This window comes from Triturus cristatus, chromosome 10 (genome assembly GCF_964204655.1).
Source record: "Triturus cristatus chromosome 10, aTriCri1.1, whole genome shotgun sequence".
NCBI classification, from domain to species: Eukaryota; Metazoa; Chordata; class Amphibia; order Caudata; family Salamandridae; genus Triturus; species Triturus cristatus.
In genome coordinates, this window is record NC_140593.1 from 1,016,585,078 (window position 1) to 1,016,610,673 (window position 25,596).

Sequence of the window (25,596 nt, forward strand, 5' to 3'; positions counted from 1 at the left end):
CGCCATCCCCCGGCGCGCAGAGGTACTGCTGAAAAATAAACTGATCCTGACTATCACCTGGGGAGAATTCAAAAGTTAAGGAATCTGCGGCTAGACTGTGTCTCTACCAGATATTACGTTACCGAAGGTAAGTAACTTTTATGGCCAAACATGTCCCAGCTGTTCCTCCGTCCCCAAGTATTGTGACGTATGGGCAGGTGTGGGAACCCAATCTATCCAATGCATAAACTTTTTGATACCAAAGAGAAACATACACACTCCAGGGAATGATTTCCAGTTAAATGTAATGCATTGACAGAGACACGCTCAACGCGTTTCGAGAACCAGTGTTCTCTTGATCACGAGGAACACTCGTCAGTGAAAACTGACATTTAAACACATAGAGTGTCATAAACATAAAGGACCATGGATGTTAATCATTACAAATCAATGCCATCTTAAAAAGGTCTATTTCTACCATCGCATAAGAGCAGAACGTATAAGACAATTAATTTGTATAATAGTCAAGATACCCTTGTAATTGTTAAGCATCCCATGAAGTATTGAAAAAACACGTATATAAGAAATAATCCCAAGCTCATTCACCAGAGACATACCATTGCTCAAATAATGACCACCACCATATTAATAATAATATTATCCATCCATCCCGCCCAAGTGGGCTAGCACTGCAGACAACAGTGATGTGCATGTTTAAGGAACTGAGCGAACAGTAGCCAAAAATGAAATACCAGTACTCGTCATGCAATCAGGGCCAAGGATGTTAAAAAAACACATCCGTGCCATCTTGAAAAGTGCGTACTGTTGAGGCTTAAAATATGAACTCAGAATACATGGATAATTAAAGCACAGAAATCTGCAAGATACAAATGTATATGTTCTGCATCTATACTGCGTCAATTGGAAATATGTATGCAAAGGAGCCCCAAGCACACATGCCAGGGACAATTGTCTGCTCATTACAGACCACAATGGGGTAAGTGATAACAGACCATCCTGCCCAAGTGGGCAGCTGAGGGAAGATTAGCGGTAAATAAGATGCAGGTTACTGTTCATGCAACCAGGACCCCGGATGTTACACAAATCATATCCGTGGCAATTTGAAACGTCTGTGCTTTCACTGATCAGGTTCAGACCATAGGATTCATAACTAAGGCACAAATTGCAAATGCACATTGTACAACAAATAGTGCAACACATAATAAAATGAATTAATGTTATCCAACATAGGATGCCACAGCCATGTAATCACATTTTCATGTCCACACTAGTATTGACCAGGTCAGTAAGTAAGTCCCACTCCCCTGGGCTGACACCCCGGGGTAAATCTCCCCCACAATTGGTGCTGGTATAAATGAAACACTTTAATAAATGTGAGAAACCATAATGCCTAATGTACATAGTATATACCATCACAATATTCCAAAGCAGTTGTTTTTACAGAACTCATGCTTAAAGTAAAGGAGTTCCAAAGAGTTAAGAGTCAAAAGGATAAAAAAATTACCTAAGGAGGAAGCTGCACCCAACCTCGGCTACCACGGGGCTTTCCGACGTACCCCGCCCGGCACGCCCTGTGGACAGTCATCCAGGAGCTTGGCTTTGCAATACACGTGGCGCTGGCAACCCCCTAGCGTTGGATAATATTTACTAGCTGCAAACTTTTTATATTGAAACAGCTTGGAAGTTTACTTCATTCCGACCCAAGATGGCGTCGTAATTGACACTGATGGCACTAGGTTTATGAACCAGCGCTTCGTGGGTTGATTACATACATCTGCTTTTCTTAGCTACACCTGCGAGTGATATTTACCATGCATTCCAGCATTGGGTGGCAGAGCGTGGTAGTTCACGGCTCTCCTAGCGTGCTGGATGCATTTAGTACCTTGAAAAATCCTTGCTTTACTTAGCTATTTTCATCACTCCAGTGCTGACTGTTGCCTTTTCTTTGTTAGCTTTATTCCACAGCTAACATTGTCTCTGCCATCTCCTAAGGGGCAATTTGCTTACTCAAATAGTGTAAGATTTATCGCTCGTGCTGGCTTTGACTGCATTTTTTTCATCTTCGATTAGCCTAAACAGTGGTTACCCACACTCCTGTTTGGAATATGGAATTTGTGTTTGTTAACATCACTGGTGTATCACCTGCCTGTTTATTTGTCTGTTTGTTTGCTTTTATAGTTTTGTGCTTACTCCCTGACAGGTGTGATTCTGACTACAGAATGAAATTTCTGCAATTGCCTAATGTATTGCTATGTTATTATGGGGTATGACCATCTGAATACCCAGCATGATTTTATCTCTCACTCTGTTTCTTTCACCTTGCAGGTCAGATTTTAGGTAACTTAAAGTATGCCCTACACTTTTAGGGTGACTTATTGTGATTGGACTTGGTTGGTAATTTCCCCAACTATAACACCAGTCATCTGTAGATTAAACTACAGTGTCCTGATGAATTGGCCAGATCTGAAGGGGCTATCTATGGCAAGAAACATGTTGTCCGGCGTTTTCACTTCTCTGTGAGCTGTACCGGATCATAGTCTACAACACAGCCCCCCTTTGTTTTTACTTATAACAAGAGATCCGATGTATTAAAACTTTTTAAGGTCTGTCTTAGTTATTTTTATATTAATTCTCACACCAATCTACACAAACTACACCTCCACTCACACTTCATCACTGCGTCTTATTTTACTGGAGAACATGTTGACCAATATTCTCACTTTCCCGCAAACTGTACAAGATAATAGTCTCCAACACAGCCACCCTTTGTTTTTATTTATAACAAGAGATCCCACATATAAACCTTACAGGGTCTCTCTTAATTATATTTACACCACTCTTACTCCAATATACACACACAGCATCTCCACTTACACTTCATTATAGTGGCTTATTTTAAAAGACCTATGGCAAAGAGCCCTCTCGAGGGGCACCCATTGGGCATTGCAGGTCCTCCAGCGAGGAGCTGCCCGAAGATGAAGCATGACACCTATCTGGGTGTGTGAGTGCTCTTGCTTCTGAGCAATCAGATCCTCCAATCTGCTTGTTAAGACCTTTTTGCATCTTACTGCTTTACCTGCTTATTTTCTTGGTAACTTGAAGGAACTGCATACTCCATTGTATAGACCTTTAAATTGTAAGAATTTAATAGGTTTGAGAGTTGGCCAAGTTACCACATGTTAGCCAACAAACCCTCTCAAAGGTGTACATTTCATAACTCTCCAAGTCCACCCTCACATCCTCATCACACCCCCATGTTCCCTCAAATACGTCTTGGGGTAAGAGTGTCCACATAAAGATCTTTTTCATGAGGAGTATAAATCCATGAAAGGCGTACAGGTCTGTGTTTCTGTCACTTAGCTCTTTTCACCTATAATAAATGTATTCTGAACACAGTCAGAATGTTATTTATTGTAACAGCCACAACTTCAAGTCGTTGCATTAAATCCAGAAAATACCCCGTAAGGGTATTCCAAACCCGAATCGAGTCCAACTTGAATACATCCCTAGTGTGGTCCTAACCCTGCCAGCCATTGACGGGTTAGGAGCATTCTTCTTCTCTGTGATCCGACCGCAGTTTGAAGAGTTAATTGGGTAATTGATTCCTTTTCCAAAGGATGCTTGACCCCTTCCTCCTTAATTGAATGTTCATCCACACTATGGATGTATTCGAGTTGGATTTTGAATACCCTTAAAGGCACCTTATTGAATTGGATGCTCTGTGGATTGTTACACTCAGCATTCCCATGCGGGCTACCCTTTGATGGGAGCTGTGATCTGGTTTGCCAACACTAAGCACCAGAAATAGGTTGCCTTTCACACTTCCCCCTGTCCTGAAGAAGACTCGCTAGCAGAGGTTTAAAGCTGCCCTCCATGCAAAAAGTCAGGTCAAAATGTCGACACATACCCCAACTATGGGCCTGCACTACACTATATCACCTCGTCCTACCACACGTTTTCTTTGCACCCCTTTCCTCAAGAAACCTCCTATTTTGCATATACTCGGTGATGTTTTTACCTCCCTTGTCTATTTGAGAATAAATAGAACTTAGTTGTCTACTGAAAAAACAGTGGCTGTCTCTTCATTTTCCCTGGTGCATACTTAAGTGTTTTTGTTATGTATTAATTACCACGTGCTGATTATTCAAGCTACAAAGAGTATTTTTTTTTAAAATCTTTTCCTTGGTGTTTTCAAAAAAGTCTAGGACCATTTGTTGTTCTTTTTATATTATACCCAGGACCTTGGACATTGATTGGGTTTCCCCATTAGTCTGTAAGGGTCGCCATTATAATGTGGCGGGCGGTAAGCAGTGTTACAATGGCAGTGGGATCGTCACCCGGGCTGTCTGTGGCAGTCCCACCATCATCGTAATCAGGCCGTTGGTTCCCCAGTTCCAAGGTCGGCATCTCTTACCGCTAGGCTACATCTTGTCCCCTTGGTAGAAGGCAAAAGACACACAATTGATGGACGGAATGCAGAACAAATCAAAACATTCACCCCCAGTCAAGAGATCTGAGTTAAATCCATAATTCTTTTGCTCACCATGCCACCCCAGTTTAGACCTGGCTATATGCAAATCAGTCTTGACCCTGTGCCTCATGGGAACAGTCCAGCCTGAACTGCCAAGCCAGGTCCTCCCTGGACCGGAAACCAGCATCCTAGGACCGGATTCGGGGTTTCACCCCTCTTCAGCCAGGATAGCTTGATTCCAGTGGCACAGTGAGCCCAGGACTCACGTCTGAGCATACCTGGCGCACTTAGGGCAAGAAAGCAAAAGACACACAATTGATGGACGGAATACAGAACAAATCAAAACATTCACCCCCAGTCAAGAGATCTGGGTTAAATCCATCATTCTTTTGCTCACCATGCCACCCCAGTTTAGACCTGGCCATATGCAATCAGTCTTGACCCTGTCCAGCCCGAACTGCCAAGCCAGGTCCTCCCTGGACCGGAAACAAGCATCCTAGGGCCGGTTTCGGGGTTTCCAGTCCAGGGAGGACCTGGCCTGGCAGTTCAGGCTGGACTGTTCCTATTGGGCACAGGGTCAAGACTGATTTGCATATGGCTGGGTCCAAGATGGAATGGCATGGTGAGCAAAAGAACGATGGATTTAGGCCCAGATCTCTGTACTGGGGTGAATGTATGACATTGTTCTGCATTCTGTCCATCAAAAGTTCTTTTTGCAATTGTCACCCCGAGTGGGACGGGTATGCTCAGACGTGAGTCCCGTGCTCTCCATGCCACTGGAATCAAGCTATCCTGGCTGAAGTGGGGTGAAACCCCGAAACCAGTCCGAGGATGCTTGTTTCCAGTCCAGGGAGGACCTGGCCTGGCAGTTCGGGCTGGACTGTTCCCTTTGGGCACAGGGTCAAGACTGATTTGCATATGGCTGGGTCCAAGCTGGAATGGCATGGTGAGCAACAAAACGATGGATTTAGGCCCAGATCTCTGTACTGGGGTGAATGTATGACATTGTTCTGCATTCTGTCCATCAATAGTTCTTTTTGCCCTTGGTAGTAGGAGCAAAAACTAAGGATTGTGACTATGGATTGGTAGCAGGGTCCCCATAAAGGGAGTTGTATCCTCCTTAATTAACCTCAGTTTGAAGATTGGAGGCTCATAACCTTTGTTAAAAATAACCTACAATGTCACATCAGGTTTTGCAGAAGTTGTTTATTTTACAGCATGGGTCAACGAGTAAACTATTCATGTATAATATTTATTTATTTTAGCAATGATACAGGCAGGACGAGCCTATTACGATTGTGTTGCAAATATTGGGGAAATGACTCGTGTATCACCAGTTTCGAAGGAACTGGGTAAGTATGCATTTCTTATTCTTTCCAAACAGCTTTATTAGTTCAGGAATTCCTACTTGCCGGAACAAATGAAGCCTTGTACTTTTTTCGTTGGTATCTTAATTCGTTTAGTATTTCTGAAAATACACACCAGTTTTTAGGTTTATCTGTAGCCAGACACGTTTTAGTTATGCAAGCAGAAAGGCCTTTCTCCAGTATTAGGGTATCTTTCATAGATTCACATGCCTGAATCATTCCCCGTCGTCGGAGTGGGAGTCCCACAGTACATAAAAAAAGCAATACATATGCACATAATAACCATACCATATTTAACATAGAACCAGGAAGTAAAGTAGCTAGAAACTAAAAAGAAAAATCTTCCACCTCTATGACTCATCCAAGTCATTATATATAGTCCAAACTACAGCCAATCAGGCGACAGCACCCTCCAGAATGTTCTCCTCAGAGGCTCAGGCTCTCAGATTTTCTACCGCACGTCATGTTAAGGGAGTCTCCCTGAGCTCTGCTCAGTTCTTTCAAATTTCTTCAGGAATTCTTCAGTTCATCATGTCTTCTTCAAAGAAATCTCTCTTTCGACCTTGTGAATCTTGTGGGAAGCTCTGGCTGTTTTCTGAGGACCCCCACAAGAAGTGCATCAACTGCTTGTATCCTGACCACCAGGTGATAGACTGCAAGATCTGCAGAACCTTCCCTCAAAAAACTCTGAGGGACGGAGGAACGTCCACTTCTGTGGCTACAGAAGATTTAAGATCAAGACAACCCCTTATCTGAAGTGGGGAGTATTGCCTCAAGCAAGACTTCGTCCTCTAGGAAGAGGGTTGCTGAGGAGGATTAATCTTCTCCTGGGGCTAAGGTGTTGAAAAAACAGTACACCTCTAAGAGTGCTGAACTGCCTTCCACTTCAAAAAAGGCTCCTCCACCTTCAAAGAGTAAACCTCTGCCTACTACGCCCCCGAGAAAAACTGCGAAGTCTCTGCCTTCAAAACAAGTTTCTGAAAAGGATTTACCTCAGAAACGGGTTCCCTCGTCAACGATCTCGACTACGACATCTTCGTCGACGAAGCCTACCGTCGAAGCTACAACGACGTCGACTGTTACCTTCTCGTCGCCGAGACCTCATATGATCATGTCGTCGGCATCCTCGCCGTCGACGCTGGTATCCGTCGCCGTGAAACCAATCTCGTCGGCGAAGGAAGTGAAACCTACCGTCGATGCCCCTTCAAAGATTAGAAGGATCTCGTCGACGATTGCCTCGTCGACGGCCGCCTCGTCATTGACAGCCGCCTCGTCGACTATTACTTCATTGACACCAGTTTCGTCGACGACGGCTCCCTCGTCGACACTACAGTTATCTTCATGCACAGCGTTGCAGGTTTGGTCAGCGTCTATGGCCAAGACATCTTGTACATCGTCTACGACGTCTGCACAGTTGCCTCCATTGACAACAGCCCCTTCCTTGCTGCAAAGACGTGGATCTTCGGTGGAGGCCCTCTCTCCACTTGATATTTTCCCTACTAAGGTTCCTCTGGAGTTACCTGAACAGTTGCTTGATTATGGAGAGGATGGTGAGGAATCCGATGAGGATGATAGGTTTCGCACTGCCAGGAGCCCTTCTGAGTTATTCATTAAATATCAGGAGGAAGATCACAATGATAATCCTTCCCCAGAGACTGTTTGTCCAGCTCCAGATACTATTCCTACGGCCCAAATGCCTTTGGCTCTACTAAATAATCTACAATTTCTGTTGGATGATTATTATACCCGTTTCCCTCCATCTGAATCGGCTTCTTCTGTACCACCTACACCTGTACCTCAGTCTTCCTCTTCTGCATTGAGGTCACCCAGACCAACTTCTCCGGTACCTTCTCATCATTCTCATGATGCTTACACAACGGACGATGATAGGGAGGAAGGAGAATTGGATGACAGATCGCTTCTTACGGAGTAGGATGATTACCAGATACAAACTCCGTCTCCTTCTACTCCGTCTCCCATCGATTTTCCTCCAGTTGACATCGGAGGTTTTCATCTTCTGATGGAAGGGGCAACACAAAGGTTCCTCCTTCCTATAGAGACAAAGTAGGATGATTGTTTCCTATACGACTTTAAAGATCAACCGAGGAAACAAGTACGGACTATTCCAATCATTGACTTCATTTGGCAGGAAGGACTAAAGCTCATGAAAGCTCCTGCTTCTATTCCTGCGGTCCTGACCCGCCTCGACAAGAAATACAAGGCACCAGACAATTCGCCGGCATGCCTCATAGGTCAGCCAAAGGCGGATCCTGTTATCGCCTAAGCAGCGCAACGACGAGCAAGAAATCCCTCCTCTCCGATTGCAGCTCCTCCGGATCGGGATGGCAGACCCTTGGACGCTATTGGTAAAAAGGTTTCCACCATGGCAGCGACGACCGTCCGTGCTGCTAACTCTCTGGCCATCTTAGGACGATACGACAGACAGATGTGGTCGGGCATTTCTCCCTACATCGACATGGTCCCTGAACCATCTAAGGCAGAAGCACTAAAGATCCTGCAGGAGGGAGAACGTATCTTTGCTGAGATTATAGATTCGGCTGTGGATGTTGTGTCTACAGGTTTTCAGCAACTAGCAGGGGCCGCAGTCCTACGGCAGCAAGGCTGGTTGAAATCCACTTCATTTCGCCAGGAGGTTCAGGCAAAAATACTTGATATGCCGTTTGATGGCGAATCTTTGTTTGGTCAGCATGTGGACGAGGCCCTAAAGGATACCGAGACAGCAAGATCTCTCGGAACTCTCCAGTTTCGGTACCCGTCTTTTCGTGGCGCTAAGGGCCGTGGATCCTTCTCTAGTCTAGTCAACAAAGACAGTACCAATCCTATCAAAGTAACCAACGCTACTCTTCTCAACGCCAACCATCCTACAGACAACCAAATACCTCTTATTCACAAAACAGGAGGAAGTCTACTTACCGCGGACGTGATGCGTCTCAAAAACAGTGACTACTGCCACCTGTTCTACCGCCTCCTCCTTTAAAAGTTGGAGGAAGAATCTCCCAATTTCACTCCAATTGGTCCGCCATAACATCCAAGAAGTGGGTCTTGGACATTGTGGCCAGAGGCCATGTTCTAGAGTTCGTAAAGATTCCTCCAAATTCTTCTCCCAAGGGCCCACCTCCAGCTCATCTCACAGAACTTTTTTCCCAAATAATTTTGATGTTACGAAAAGGAGCGATCGAAGTGGTCCCTCAATTACAAAGAGGAACCGGTTTTTATTCACGATTTTTCCTGATAAAGAAGAAATCGGGAGACTGGCGCCCCATTCTAGATCTTCGCTCCCTCAAGAAATATCTAAAAAAGTTATTATCCGGATGTTGTCACTTCAAGAAATCCTTCAACTCCTCACTGCGGGGATCACATGGCCACCCTCTACCTCCAAGACGCGTATTTCCATGTACCAATTTTACCCAGATACAGAAAGTTCTTGCGGTTCAGAGTGGCTGGCAGGGACTTCCAGTTCAAAGTCCTTTCTTTCGGACTACGTTCCGCACCCCGTGTTTTTACCAAGGTTCTAGCACCGGTGGCCGCACACCATCGTCTGGAAGGAATTCAAATGTTTCCATATCTAGATGACTGCCTTATCAAAGCGAATTCTTTCACAGTTGCGAACGCCCACATTCAGAGATGTTTGTCCCTTTTCCAATCTCTGGGTCTCCATCAATTTCGACAAGTCTCATCTCATTCCATCACGAAGAAGAACGTTCTTGGGAGCCATCATAGACACTCGGCTGACACAAGCCTTTGTCTCAGACAAACGGCAACAAAAGATTTGCAAACTTGCCCAGCTTTTGCGATCAAAAAGGTGCGTTTCAGTCCGGCAGTTCAAATAATTTCTGGGGATGCTTTCTTCCTGCATTCCTTTAGTCCCCAACTGCCGTCTCAGAATGAGACCCCTGCAAGAGGAGCTCAACAACCAATGGTTACAGATTTCGGGGTCCTTCTACGATCTCATCCGCATCACTCCCCGGATTCGGGAAACCTTACTCTAGTGGACTTGCAAGAGGAACGTGGCAGCTGGCTGCGCATTCCTAACGGAAGCTCCAAGTTTTGTCATCACCACGGATGCCTCCCTCGAAGGGTGGGAAGCACACCTTCAAGGGCTGACGGTCAGCGGCAAATGGAACGTTCAGGAGCGGAAGTGGCATATCAACCTTCTAGAATTGCTAGCTATCTTCCTGGCCCTAAAATCTTTTCGCACCATCATTCTCGGGGCATCAGTATTGATCCGGACGGACAACACAACAAGTATGCACTACTTGAACAAACCAGGAGGAACGAGGTCCTTCCTGCTGTCTCAACAAGCCCAGCAAATTTGGAATTGGGGAATCCGACACAGGACCAGCCTATCAGCGATCCATGTTCCGGGAGTTTCCAATGTCCTCGCGGATTCCCTCAGCAGGTCAACAGTTTCCAATCACAAGTGGGAGCTACATCAGCCAACGTTGGATCGAATTTTTCAGGAGTGGGGTCGACTGGATCTGGACCTGTTTGCGACCAGTCAGAACCGCAAATGCCTATTCTTTGCAAGCTGGCTTCCCCACAAAGGATCGTGTGGGAATGCGTTTTTGATGAATTGGTCGCATATCTATGCTTGAGCCTTTCCAGCGATACCGTTGGTTCCCAGGGTTCTCCGGAAAATGAAGAAGGAGCCTTGTCGCCTAATACTCGTTGCTGCCAGGTGGCCTCGCCAATTCTGGTTTACCGAACTCCTCCTTCTCTCCGAATGCACTCCCATTCAGTTTCAACCAATACCGAACCTTCTATCCATTCAGAACGGACAGATCTGCCACCCGGACCCTGCATCTCTGAGATTAACGGCCTGGCGCCTGAACACCTTGAATTCGCTCATTTAGACATTCCTGCGGACTGTAAGGAAGTCTTAGCCAATGCTAGAGCGCCTTCCACTATTAAGACGTACAGGCTTAAATGGAAGCGATTTTGTCTGTGGTGTCAAGCCGCCAACATTCATCCAATCCATTCAAAACCAAGCAGATTCTGCCCTTCTTTTTGCATTTGGCAAGATCAGGCCTTTCCCATTCTACTCTTAAAGTATTTTTAGTGGCTATTTCAAGATTTCGACACGATGGTTCCAACTCTCTTTATTCTGCTAGGATCATTCAGCAGTTCTTCAAAGGATTGTTACGAATGTTTCCTCCCATCCGCCGTCCACCTCCATCCTGGCATCTTAACGTGGTGCTTGCACAGCTTATGTGCCACCCCTTTGAACCTATTCATAGGGTAGACTAGAAGTTTCTGTCTGGGAAGGTGGCTCTGCTGTTGGCTTTAACATCAGGTAGCCGGGTCAGTGGCATTCAAGCCTTCACTATTAAACCGCCTTTCCTTCAGTTTACCTCGAACTCGGTAGTGCTACGCACTAACCCCAGTTTTATGCCTAAAGTACCTTCGGACTTCCATCTAAACTAACCGATCATTTTAAAGACTTTCTTTCCTAATCCTCAAGCACCTGCGGAAAGAACTTTGCATACCCTTGACGTCAAGAGATGTCTGAAATTCTATTTACAAGGGACTTCTTCAATCCGAAAATCTGATCAGCTGTTTTTGGCCTATGATAAGATGCGCCAGGGACACCCAATATCCAAACAGACCATAGCTTGTTGGATTTCTGCTGCAATTTGTTTCTGTCATCAGCAAGCAGGAAGACCATTACAGATGACTCTGAGAGCGCATTCTACTAGAGCAATTTTCTCTTATACTGCTCTCTTTGCTGGTGTGCCTCTTCATCAAATCTGCAGAGCTGCAACGTGGTCCAGCAGGCACACCGTTACTAAGCACTACTGTTTGAAAGCTGCCAGTAATGCAGATAAGTCTGTGGGACAAGCGGTTCTCCGTAATCTTTTTAAATAAGGTGAGCCTCTGTTCTTCCCTCCTCCTCTTTAGTATTTCTCAGATACATATCATCTATGATTGTGTATTTTTATATACCGTTATATGTATGTGTATATATATATATATATATATATATATATATATATGTGCGTGTTTTATATTATCTACTGGCAGTCGCCAGTAGATAGTTATAGTTAGGACCGTGTTTCCATAGGAAATCTGAAAATTCTATTTTGAATAACTTTGGCGCCGGTTGACGAATCCTCGCGAATTTTTCAAAATAGGTGGGGCGCTCCGCTCCGCTCCTACCCTGAAAGTCTCTAGGGTGATTAGTCAAGCGGGGGCCGAGAAAAAAGGGGGGTCCCAAAATGCGTTTTCCCCATGCATTTTTCCATAGGGACCTTTAGTCCAAGGTACAGCCCGAACGGCTGAACAGAATTACTTGTAAAAACCAATGAAATTCCCCGTTATAGTTAGTGCAGGCAACTATAACTCACGCGACCGCAATCCTCTGCTGATGACGTCAGATATTACATCACTGATTACATATGTGTCTTTCTGAAAAATAAATATTTGTAACATATGTATAGCTAAAGATTAATGGAAGAAGACATGGGTAAATAGGTGTCTAAATACAGTGATGTAATATCTGACGTCATCAGCAGAGGATTGCGGTCGCGTGAGTTATAGTTGCCTGCACTAACTATAACGGGGGAATTTCATTGGTTTTTTACGAGGGAAATGTCCAGCTAACTATAACATGTGTGAAACCTATGGTTTTTTAAGTGAATTTTCAAGGTTTTTTAAATGCTAATACCTAACTATAACGTGTGTGAAACCTATGGTTTTTTAAGTGACGTATGGTTTTTAGTCCACATGGCCGCTGTGAATGCTGTGAAAACGCCAGTGAACAAGGGCATGGAGCCCGAAATGCATATGGCAGCCTTGGGGGAGAGTACTATGTGCCTGCAACCATGAATAAAGCAACGGAGTTACTTACCATCAGTGTTGGCGTCTCTACAAGGGCAACCTTCTTGTGTACAGAATTAATTAGCGGCGCGCCTCGTCGCGGAGATGCCCCGCTGCTGTATCCTAGCGGACCTTCGGCACTCGGACTTGGGGTGCCGGCAAGGTGATGGTAAATCCGGCTATTCTTGTGTTAAATATGCAGGTACTTTGGACATTTCTCCTCGTAACCCACTTGGGGAGTTCAGACTTTATTTTCAAGCACTCTGAGCGGCAATCACTGTGAAATATGAATGGACTTCCATACCCAGAAATCATTGCAAATTACGTAGTCCCACATGGGCGGGGCGTATGGTTTTTAGTCCACATGGCCGCTGTGAATGCTGTGAAAACGCCAGTGAACAAGGGCATGGAGCCCGAAATGCATATGGCAGCCTTGGGGGAGAGTACTATGTGCCTGCAACCATGAATAAAGCAACGGAGTTACTTACCATCAGTGTTGGCGTCTCTACAAGGGCAACCTTCTTGTGTACAGAATATATATATATATATATATATATATATATATATATATATATATATATATATATATATATATATATATATATATATATATATATATATATATATATATATGTCCATATATGTTATTGCATAATGTCTCTATGTACATATGCTTTATTATGTATATGAGCATTATTATGGATGTACTGCTTTCTACTCTGATTCAGGCATGTGAATCTAGGAAAGATACCCCAATACTGGAGAAGAACAAAAGTTACTTACCTGTAATCTGTGGTTCTCCAGTATTGGTATCTTTCATAGATTCACATGCAACCCACCCACCTCCCCTCAGAGGCTCTTTTATGCTCTTTTTTACTATGGATCACGCTTGTGGAGAAAATCTGAGAGCCTGAGCCTCTGAGGAGAACATTCTGGAGGGTGCTGTCCCCTGATTGGCTGTAGTTTGGACTATATATAATGACTTGGACCAGTCATAGAGGTGGAAGTGTTTCCTTTTAGTTTCTAGCTACTTTACTTCCTGGTTCTATGTTACCTATGGTATGGTTATTATGTGCATATTTATTGCTTTTTTATGTACCGTGGGACTCCCACTCCGACAACGGGGAATGATTCAGGCATGTGAATCTATGAAGATACCAATACTGGAGAACCACAGATTACAGGTTAGTAACTTTTGTTCTTTATTACAGATTGCTGGCCTGGATATTGGGTTTAATGTTCTGTTTGATCGGGTACCTGCTTACACGTTAGCCTGTCAGTGCAAGCTGCTCTTGTTACATTTTGCTTTGGTTGTGCCCCGTGCCTTTGTGATCGCTTTTAACCTACTAGGTGCACCCTGGTCATGCACTCCTCTACTGTTTATCCTGGTTGTACAAGTGCTTGGGACACTGTGGTTGCTGCACTGGCTTAGTGCAATCAACGACCTTCATTTCATTGTGTGAGGTGCATCGTATAACTGCTGTCCTGACAGGTTGTATTTGTTGGTATGTGTACGTGGTAAGGTTTTGTAGGCATTCTTTGTGGGCACCTTATCTGGTTTTTATTTAAATGTGCAGTATTTACGTTGTTTTTCATCCCTAATCCCTTGGCCTGTGTGTGTGTGGCGTCTTCACTTTCACTCCCCACATACTTTGTCATCTGGAGCTGTAGTGACACTTTTTAACACGTGTTTTATATAGGTCAAGGTAATTTTGCGATTCTGTGTGTGCCTTTGTCACAACTGATACTTGATCGATCAGGCCAGAGTGTCTCCTTTACAACTAAAAATAGAAAAAAGTGTACATTCTATAAAGGAAAAACTGCCTACCTTTAGGGCCTGTTACAAATGAGGTTTTCCAGAAGGTATTGCTCAGTGACTTGAAGTAGCCTTGCAACACGTGATTCTGGGTACATTATTTCATATTTATACTACATGTTTTTCGCAAAATGTATACATTACCTATTAAGAGGAATCACATTTTTGTTGAGTTTTGTATCCTCTTATTTTTTTTTGCTGTTGTGAATTGTGTCCTCCAGTAAGACTTTTTTTCATGACGCAAAACATGCGTCTCAAAGTGGTACTTCAGGTTATCCACGGTGGGTTTCAGCTCCGTGATATTCTAAGATGTACATGTTTGAATAGTCAAGGTCACTATAAACCATGAATGGAACTTTTAAGTCAATATTACATTTTTGGTAACGTTGCTAAGTGAGAATCGGGAAGTCAGTTTATTAAATTCAGTGAACCTTTCTTTGTTCCTCATTTCCGTGCTATGTTCTTGACCTCTAATGAGTTACTATTACCTTAGATCTACTTAAGCGTGAAGGTCCAATTTATTTTTGTTAAGACCGGTAACAGCATGAAAGATGGCTTGTATTACAGAACTGTTTTCGTGCATGGCTCATAAAACTGTACTGCAGAAAAATGGTTTCGTTTATTGCTCAGGGTAAAAGATGTTAGGTAATGGTTCAGCATACACACGTGAAGCGGACAGCCCATAAGCTCGCCTTTAAAAGTTTGCATGGTAAAAAGAGAACAACCCCTACTATGACCAGTAGTTTATTTTTGGTGTCTATCCACCTAATTCAAAAGCATGCTGGTTACTCGTTTTATTGTGCCACCTGGAAGTAAAATGCTCCAATGACAATCTTTCTGAAACCCTAAAACTCCTCAGAAGGTAGTGGTGCGAAGGCAAATTCGTGAGAGATGACCCACCCGGGCGTCCGTCCTTTAAAACCCACAAGCGTACCCCTGATTTCCGTTGTGTCTTTTGTATGACCTGGCTAATGCAGGACAGTTATTTACACTTCATTCACACTGTATTTTTCTTGTTTTTTTCCAGGCCGTGTCCTCATAGACATTTCAAATGCACAAAGGAAGTTGAATGACTACCTAGAAGAGAGTGTATGTATAGTCATTTTTTCACTATTGTTTTGCCTATAAAATGAACCAGTACGTTCGCTCTGCTGCGCCCTTCTTACTAAATATGTCATTTTCTTTTTAAGTTTAGAAAATTTCATAAAGAAATTATAGCGGAGCTTGAAAAGAAGACCGAGCAAGATGTTAAATATATGAACGTGAGTGCTCATTTAAATTTAGCATAGCAATACAATTTAGTTTTCAAAATATTATTGAACCATTGACGAGACTAAGCTAACTGTTAAGTAGTGAATTTACAGAAGCAGGACATAGAGTTGATCTTTCCTGTATAGGGCTTTTCGCAAAATACAGAACTGTGTTAATTTGAAATGAATAGAAAATAATGTTTAATAGTTTTTAAAAGGAGGCTAAACCTTGACGTGATTGGGAACAGTAGTAACTAAATACGAGCTGGCACTTTATAAGCATTTCTCAAGTTTAAAGATTTGATCCTGACTAGCGCCAGTGATTGTTCCTTTTTGGTTGCGATGTGTAATAGCGCTTCTGCCATTTTAGGTTTGAAGTGTAATGTCGCTTGTGTTTGTGGAGGGGAAGCGGGCCGCTGCACACATAGGTGGTCCAAGCCCGGCTTTGGACTTATGCCGGATTCGGCATACATGGCCTCCAGGCCATTGGAGTGGTACTCGCACCTCCTGCGTGCTGCAGAAACCATGATTTCAGTACACACCCAGTGACTGCAGTGATTGGTGAGAGGACTGCATGGTATGGAACATGAGCACTGGTAAAATTTTTACAACCGCGTGGAACGAAAAATTCTTCATTGCTGAGATAATCGCTGTATTCTGAAATTGGTCAGTCCAAATGCAGATCCGCCATTTGGTGCCTGGATGAGCGCCTGAAAAGCAGGGTAACTAGAGTGCATAGTACATTGCATCTGTGGTACTAGATCCACCGTATCTACTTCTAAGGGACGTAATGAGCTGTTGGCACGCTTCCATACTTTGTCATGGTGGTCAGCTGCTTATTGTTCCTGGTCCGCAGGAGAGCCAGGTAATGTCCCTGTACCCTAGGACATTCTGTAATAAGGTAAATCCTCAGTGCTGAAGATGTGGGACTCTCCCCTGAGCCATAAGAAGGAAACTCCTATGTGGCATAGCTGTCTTAGGCCTGGCTACACAACTTCTCTTCAGGAAGCAGTCACTGTGTCAAGTTTATAATGCAACAATGCCTGAAGTAATTCTGGAATTGATAATGATACAACTCTCCACCATCAGAACAATGACAATGAAACTGGATACTACAATGCCTGATCTGGCCTCTGACATACACGTAGACCCCTTAGAAATGTGGCTGGACAATGCGGAGGATAGGCTTGACAAATAATCAGATTGCGAGCTGCACATTTGGCACCTTCAAAGCAAACCTGCTGAACTGGAATATGACACTAGGTAGGGCAACGTCTGCTTCTGCGAGATCCCAACGAAAAGAGAAAAAGACTGAACCTGCACCCACAGCTTCTTGGCACAGAGTTAGAGGAACCACTGGAACTTTTAAGAGCGCACTGCATCAGATCCTGAAACTGTGTTGGGAGACTACCCTAGAACATCATATTTCCTGGACCACCAATTCTCCAGAAAAAATGTACTACAATACATTAAAACATTACCTTAAAACAAAAATGGGCGACATTGCATTACACCAGAAGACAAACCTTTTTTTAGGGATTAAAACTGAAAAGAGACGAGTGGGTCAGATAGCCAGTAGGCACAATGGCCACAGGCAGGTCATCATGGTGGGTCTGGCATGGTGACTTGACCGTAGTCAAATGAAAGGTTCTACATTAGAAGTGAATGTCAGAGACCTGATACAACAGTATAATACAGATTCCTCCCCTATCATAAGACGCAAACTTGAAATTGCGAAACATTCTGTCAACTCATTCCTAATACAGGCAGAAGAGAAGGCTCTAATCAAAACTGCAATGGAAACTGTGGAATGGGAGAGAATGCAAGTAGGTTACTAATTGCTCAGTTGAGACAAAGGGATGCTCAAGCGCACCCGACCGAGGTCTCCGAAGCCTCTGGCATGCCAGGAAATGAGGAAGACTCCTAAGCTTACCCAGGCGGAATGAAAAAGTCTGAAAATTGCTAGATGGGTAAATCATTTTGGATGAGATTGAAGCAGCAATTTCCGGTTTACCCCTGGTAAATCTCTGAGTACAGTTGGTTTTCAATAATAATTTTACAAAACAGGGAAAACTCTTTTGGACCATCTACTATGGCAGCATTTAATGAGGTACTCTGTAACCCAGGTGCTTATCTAGAACACTGCCATCTTACCCCAGTATTGGAACATTCATAGATTCTCATGCTTTGTATCATTCCCCGTCGTCGGAATGGGAGCCTCGGTAAATAAAAAATATATCATAACCATAGAAACAAAAGAGAAAATAGGCTTAGGCATCATCTCATTTTGTAGCATATCACCCTCTTTGTGTAACAGAGCCCAAACTTTTGCCAGGACCAATCAGCACAGCCTCACCCTTTGGAACCTTCCTGAGAGAGCTCAGAGCCTCAGATTTTTCTACCGCACGTCGTGCTAGGGAGTCTCCACTGAGCTCTGCTCAGTTTTCACAAATTTTTCTTTTAGAAATCTACATTTTACCATCTATAGTGACATTATGTCAGAAAAGGAAAACAAAGCCTTATTCAGACCCTGTGCTTCTTGTGGAAAGAAGAGACTTTTCATTGAGGATAAGCATGAGAGTTGTATTTACTGCTTATACCTGGAACACAAGGCCACAGACTGCAAGATTTGTCGGACCTTATCTACCAAGACTTTGCGGGACAGGGAAGGTCGGTTACAAAAGCTGAAGACCAGGAAGGAGGTTCTCTCTTCAGATGAGGAGGATTCGATTTCTGGCACCTCCTCCAGGAGATCAAAGAAGAGGGGTAGGTCATCTCCCTCCATCTCTGCTGAACCCCCTGTCAAAGCCCCTCACGGGATCTCTGAAAGGCCTGAGGAGGCTGGTCCCATGAAATCTCCTCACGGAAGTGAAAAGGAGAGGCAGGGACAGGCTGCTGGTGTGGACACAGCCTCTAGGGACAAAAAGGAGGTTTCCATATCTTCTCCTCCGTCCCTAAAGGAAAAGCCTGCGAAGAAACACTCTGCAGGAACTCCACAGATGGCTCCGGTGAAGAAGCAGCGTCTGTCGACGCTGACTAAAGCAGGTACGTCGACAACGATTTCCATAGTAAAGACTGTTTCCTTGGTGTCGTCGACGGGACCGTCGACGATGTCTGCTTCATAGTCTACGACAGCTTCATTCTCGTCTTCGACGGCGGTGTCGACGACGAAGACCACCGCGACGTCGTCGTCGATGCTGATGACGACGAGTTCGTCGACGAGACCATCGACGGTTGTCCCGTCGACGATGAAGAAAGCTCCGTCGACGAGCTTGCCGTCGACTAAGAAGAAGGCTCCGTCGACGATCCTACCGTCGACGACGATTCAGACATCGTCGACGACCTCATTCTCGACGACGATTCACACTCCGTCGACGAAGACTACCGTGCCGTCGACTATTTCATCGTCTATTTCGTCGACGCTTGGGATTCCTTCGATGACGACTCCGTCGATGGGACCGTCGACGGAACCGTCGACGGCAAAAAATTCAGGATTTTCAATACAGAGGTTGAAAATTACACCGGACATTACTTCACCTAGGCGGGTTACGCCTTTACCACCATCTATGCTTCTAGATGAGTCGGAGGACGAGGATGAGAGTGAGCAGTATGGGGATGCCTACAGTCCCTCAGATCTGCATGTAAAGCAGCAAGAGACTGATACTGAGGAGTATTATGGTCAGGAGGAGCAACAATATGTTCAACAGGAAGTACATCCTCGCACTTTGAGGCAGGACATGATAGCTTTACCAGTTGCTCTGGTTACGGATTTTCAAATGATGTTGCAGGACTACAGGGCTCAATTTCCATCACACCCGGACGTTCCACCAGTGCACCCATCTACATCAGTGGTTCCGCGAGGGCCGGCAGTGGACTTGCCACCTCTTCCTAAAGACATACCCCGTACCTCACCATTGGTGGTACCGGTAGTGGTTCCTCAGACTTCGTATCCGGAATCTACCAATGAGGATACACAGGATGTGGATACGGATGACGACGATGAGGGGCACGTGGTCCCACTGACTGATCCAGGGGATCCGGATGTGGACCCTGATGACACTGGAATGCAAGATCCGGATGCTGCAGGGCGGGAGACGAACGTGTCGCCTCCGGCAGATATTGGGGGGTTCCATAATCTTATGGAGCGTGCATGCAAGAGGTTTGGTCTGCCTCTTACAGTGGAACAGTTGGACTGTTTTCTGTATGACTTTAAGGCGCAGTATAAAAAGTCTGTCAGATCAATTCCCATCATTGAGCATGTGTGGGATGAGGGAATTAAGATTATGCAGAACCCAGCTACGGTCATCCCGATTCTTCCCCGGCTGGAGAAGAGATACAAGGCCCCTGAGGGCAGTCCTGCATGTCTTCTAGGACAGCCAAAGCCTGACTCTGTAATATCTCAGGCCGCACAAGGCAAGTCAAGAACCCGTCAACACCTTTGACTACGCCTCCGGATAAGGATGGCAGGCGGCTGGACAATGTAGGGAAGAGATTTTCCACCATGGCCAGTTTGTTGGTTCGAGCGGCAAATTCATTAGCCATTCTAGGCAGGTACGACCGCCAGATGTGGTGCGACTTGCAGCCGTTTATGGATCTGCTACCAGATTCGAGTCAGGAGGAGGCCAAGCAGGTTCTCATGGAAGGAGAGAGATGTTCTTCGGAAGTCATTGACTGTGCTATGAACATAGCTTCTACTGCTTTCAGGGCTTTGGCAGGATCAGCGGTCTTGCGCCGTCAATGCTGGTTAAAAGCAACCTGGTTCCGTCAGGAGGTCCAAAACAAGATCCTGGACCTTCCTTTTGACGGAGAAATGCTTTTTGGGAAGCATGTCGATGAGGCCCTCCAAAGCATAAAGAAGGACATGGACACAGCAAAGTCCTTAGGATCCTTAAATTATCGCAAGGTTCCATTCAGAGGAGCACGTGGACGAGGATTCTCTACTTATAGAGGAAACCAACGTCAGTATTCCACACATTCAGGACAGTCATATAAGAATCAGTACTCAAACCAACGCCAAGGTCAATCGGCGTCTTTCTCTCGTCCGTCCCAGAGAGGACGTGAGAATCGTCAGGGACGAGACAATGCCAAGAGGCGATAGCGGCCTCCTGGCTCTGACTACTGTTCCTCCCCTACCAAGGACACCGGTTTGGGGCAGGATCTCCTATTGTCTGGACAGCTGGGTCCTTATAACATCGGACCGGTGGGTTTTGAATATTGTTCAGAGTGGCCATACGTTGGAATTCCAAGATCTTTCTCCAACGAGAGCTCCGGACGCCCGTCCCTCAAAACATCTCCGACTGTTACATCTCGAAGCTCACCAACTATTCATCAAGGGGGCGATAGAACCGGTACCTCTTTCGCAGAGGGGCAAGGGTTTCTATTCCAGGTTCTTCCTGGTTCGGAAGACGGAAGATATACGAGACCTAAGGGAGCTCAACACCTATCTCCTCAAGCTCTCCTTCAGGATGGTCACTCTCCAGGATATTCTCCGTCTACTGAATCCGGGCGATTTTTTGGCGTCCCTGGATTTAGAGGATGCGTACTTCCACGTTCCAATCCACCCAGCTCACAGGCAATATCTACGCTTCACAGTAGGCAAGAGCCATTTCCAGTTCAAGGTGCTTCCGTTTGGCCTTCGGTCTGCACCTCGGATATTCACGAAGATGCTGGCACCAGTCGCTGCTTTTCTCAGAAAGCAATCCTTAGAAGTGTTCCCATACTTGGACGACTGGCTCGTCAAGGCTCCATCGCTCAAGGCAACTTCTCAAGCCGTGTCAACTTGCATTCAATTGTTCGCCCACTTGGGTGTTCAGCACAACAGATCCAAGTCGGTGCTGATACCCTCCAGGTCCCAAAGGTTCCTTGGAGCTATTCTGGACACGACACTATGCACCGCTCGTCCGTCGGAGGAGCGTCAACGCAAGCTGATCACCTCCGCTCGTCAAGTGCTGCAGAGGAAAAATGTGTCGGTTCGCCGGTACAAGTCCTTACTCGGATCGATATCATCCTGCATACCATTAATACCGCATTGCAGGCTTCATATGCGTCCTCTGCAGGAGGAGTTAGACAAGCAATGGCGCCAGGCAGAAGGGTCGTTCAACGACAAGGTGTGGATAACACCAGGTATGCGCAAGGCCTGCGAGTGGTGGCTGGTAAAGGAGAACATCGCAGTAGGATTAACATTCCCCACTCCTCCTTCTCCTATGGTGGTGACCACAGATGCCTCCTTAGAAGGCTGGGGAGCGGTACTCCAGGAGCTTCAAATCAGCGGTCACTGGAGTCCAGCGCAGAGCCTACACCACATCAACCTCTTGGAGCTGATGGCTATTCGCTTGGCCTTGCTGGCGTTCCTTCCCAGACTTTAGAATCGTGCAGTGCTGGTTCGGACAGACATCACGACGGCCATGCACTATATCAACAAGCAAGGGGGAACAAGATCGCGGACTCTGTCCAAGGAAGCTCAGACGATCTGGGATTTTGCGATTTCTCACAAGATCACCCTACAAGCCGAGCACCTAGCAGGTTGCCTCAACATCACGGCGGATGCTCTGAGTCGTCAGACGGAAGTGACTCACGAGTGGGAATTAGACCAAGCCACGCTGGAGGGAGTGTTCGAGAGCTGGGGTACTCCGACCATAGACCTCTTTGCGTCCCCGGAGAACGCCAAATGTCGGTTTTACGCAAGTAAGGTTCCCCATAGAGGATCTCTGGGGAATGCCCTTTCGATTGGTTGGTTCGGCGCATTTTGCTACGCTTTTCCTCCCATTCCTCTCATTCCTCCAGTTCTCAGGAAGGTCAGGACGGAACCGTGCAAGATGATTCTCATTGCTCCAGCATGGGCCCGGCAGTTCTGGTTCACGTAACTCCTGCTTCTCTCCCAGGATCGCCCAATTCTCTTGCCGCTGATTCCATCTCTGTTGTCGCGGGATCAGGGACAGGTGCTCCATCCGGATCCGAAGTCCCTACACTTGACAGCGTGGCTCCTGAATACAGATAATTCCGTCATCTGAATCTCTCCAGGGAGTGCAGGGATGTTTTGTCTCAGGCGCGGGCGCCAAGCACTAATAAGACATACAGGGCAAAATGGAAGAGATTTTGTCTGTGGTGCCAGAGGAATAAGCTCCATCCTTATAAATCCCTGCCACATCAGGTTTTACCTTACATCCTGTCGCTGGCTAAATCAGGTTTGGCGCACTCTTCTGTCAAGGTACATCTGGCTGCCATATCCCGTTTTCGACGGAAGACATCGGGGCCATCTCTATGGTCCGCAAGGATTGTAAAACAGTTCCTTAAAGGGTTGTTTCGGATGTATCCTCCGGTCCGAGCACCTCCGCCGATCTGGCAGCTCAACCTAGTACTGGCTCAGCTCATGAAAGTTCCCTTTGAGCCGTTTCACAGGGCGGACTTGAAGTTCCTCTCTTGGAAACTAGCCCTCCTCTTAGCATTGACTTCGGCTAGGAGGGTTAGTGAACTCCAGGCTCTGTCCATAGTGGAGCCTTTTCTGCAGTTCAAAAAGGATGTGCTAATTTTGAGAACCAACCCAAAATTCATCCCGAAGGTGCCTTCGGATTTTCATCTGAATGAACCCTTGATATTGAATTCCTTTTTTCCACGTCCTTCGACCCAGGCGGAACGAACATTGCATTCTTTGGATGTCCAGAGATGTCTGAAATTCTATCTCGAGCGCACACGATCTTTCAGGAAGTCTACACAGCTATTTATTGCCTACAGTGCACCACGGAAGGGGTTGCCTCTCGCTAAGAGTGGCATTTCCCGCTGGATCTCCAGTGCAATTCAATTCTGTCATCAGGCTGCGGGCAAACCTTTGGACAGAAGGGCCCGTGCTCATTCTACACGAGCGATGGCATCTTCAGTGGCTCTTTTTGCTGGAGTTGCTATCAAGGACATTTGCAGGGCAGCAACGTGGAGCAGTGTACACACCTTCACGAAGCACTACTGCCTGGAGTCGGTGGGACGAGATGACGCTGCTGTTGGTCAAGCAGTCCTCAGGAATCTTTTTCATTGAGAGGTGAGCTTTCCCTACAATCCCTCCGTCCTGGTAAGCACATTTGGTTCAGTAATGTTGTTTTTTCTTGGTTACCATGTACTAGTCGTAACTGTAAACTGAGATGGTTATGTAAGGCCAAGTGTCTACCAAGATGTGCTTTTCTGCTAGCTATTCTGATACAAAGCATGAGAATCTATGAAAGTTCCAATACTGGGGTAAGAAAACAAGTTACTTACCTGTAACTTTCGTTCCCCAGTATTGGTAACTTTCATAGATTCTCATGCGCTACGTAAATCTGAGGCTCTGAGCTCTCTCAGGAAGGTTCCAAAGGGTGAGGCTGTGCTGATTGGTCCTGGCAAAAGTTTGGGCTCTTTTACACAAAGAGGGTGATATGCTACTAAATGAGAAGAGGCCTAAGCCTATTTTCTCTTTTGTTTCTATGGTTATGATATATTTTTTATTTACCGAGGATCCCATTCCGACGACGGGGAATGATACAAAGCATGAGAATCTATGAAAGTTACCAATACTGGGGAACCAAAGTTACAGGTAAGTAACTTGTTTTCATCTCACTTATCCCAAAAGAAATGAAAGACCCTTTGGAGTGTTCAATCCAACTCACCATCACCTTGATTGTTGACGTAAAGATCTTGTCCATAATCCTGCCTGTAGGCTTCACAGTGATACCATCCCTGATTCACTCCTCTGAGTACCAGATCAATATTTAGAAACTACTTTTGAACCTTATCACACATTCTGTGGCAAACCGTGTTAGTGCTGTCAGTCTTAGGGTGGTCTCCCATCCAACCTTTTTCCTTCCTCCTCCATTTTTGTGCTGATTCGGTTTTTGCTTGCCCTAGGACTCTGTGCACTTTACCACTGCTAACCAGTGCTAAAGTGCTTGTGTGCTCTCCTCTCTTTGTACATTCCTCCTAGACAGCCACACACAATAGGGAGCTTAGGTGTGCCTGGATGGGCTATCACTGGCAAGATGGGAGAGAGGAGCTGGGCACAGCCCCACTTTCACCTGAATAGACTGTTCCTGCCTCCACACAAAGGACTGCATACCCCCTGTAGTTAGTCTAGAACCAGGACAGGGAAGACAGGATGCCTGGGGACTTCAAAGGGAAACCTCTAGAAGCTTCTCCACCATTTCAAAGGCACAACTGGGTATAAATACTGGACCTCGGACACCACCACTTCAGTACACTTCTAGACCTAGGGATACTCTGCCGGGAAGAAGGACTGCTGTGCTGATACAAGAACTGCCACTCTGCTGGACTGCTGCTCTAAAGGAACTGCTACCCTGCTGTGCCGATCTGCTGCCCTCTGGCCTGGTGAATGAGAACTGGACCTGCAACTTCATCTTGAACCCAGAACCCTTGTGACTCTAAGGGCTAGTCTGCTGACCTCCGAATCTGAGCCTCGGGGACTTAAAAGTCCCCCCAACTAGCTCCTGGACCCAGCTGCCGCAAATTCCTGACCTCCAAGTAGTGCCCTTCAGGTCTTGGACGCTTGGTGTAGCTCACGGGCCCATTAAATCAAGAGTTCGGGCTCTTTGCGACCACAAATGGGCCCGTTCGCACCAAAACTGCTCTGCTCATACCTAAATCCAGCACGAGCCGTAGCCAGCCCATCCCTTTGCACAGCAGCTTCAACAGCCCTTGGGGGACCGCCATCATGAAGTCCCCACCCGTACGCAACCCCCTTCCTGCTCTTTGCACCACACCCTCTGCAGCGCTGTCTCCTTGCTCTCCGCAACCACCTTCAATGAGAACGGGACTCTTGGCACAAAACTTGAGAAAGTAAAACTTTAGCCGGGCTAATCTGGGACTGTATCCAACCTG

At 45.8% G+C, this 25,596-nt stretch overlaps 1 protein-coding gene across 1 annotated transcript in view; it reads left to right on the forward strand.

Annotated features, from left to right (window-relative positions):
- Nucleotides 1-25,596, forward strand: part of BAIAP2L1 (BAR/IMD domain containing adaptor protein 2 like 1) — a 586,052-nt gene that overhangs the window by 239,622 nt on the left and 320,834 nt on the right. Inside the window, exons 3-5 of the mRNA XM_085629004.1 lie at nt 5,737-5,823; nt 15,519-15,580; nt 15,682-15,753. Coding sequence (XP_085485130.1) covers nt 5,737-5,823; nt 15,519-15,580; nt 15,682-15,753 — 221 coding nt within the window. The remainder of the gene's footprint in view (nt 1-5,736; nt 5,824-15,518; nt 15,581-15,681; nt 15,754-25,596) is intronic.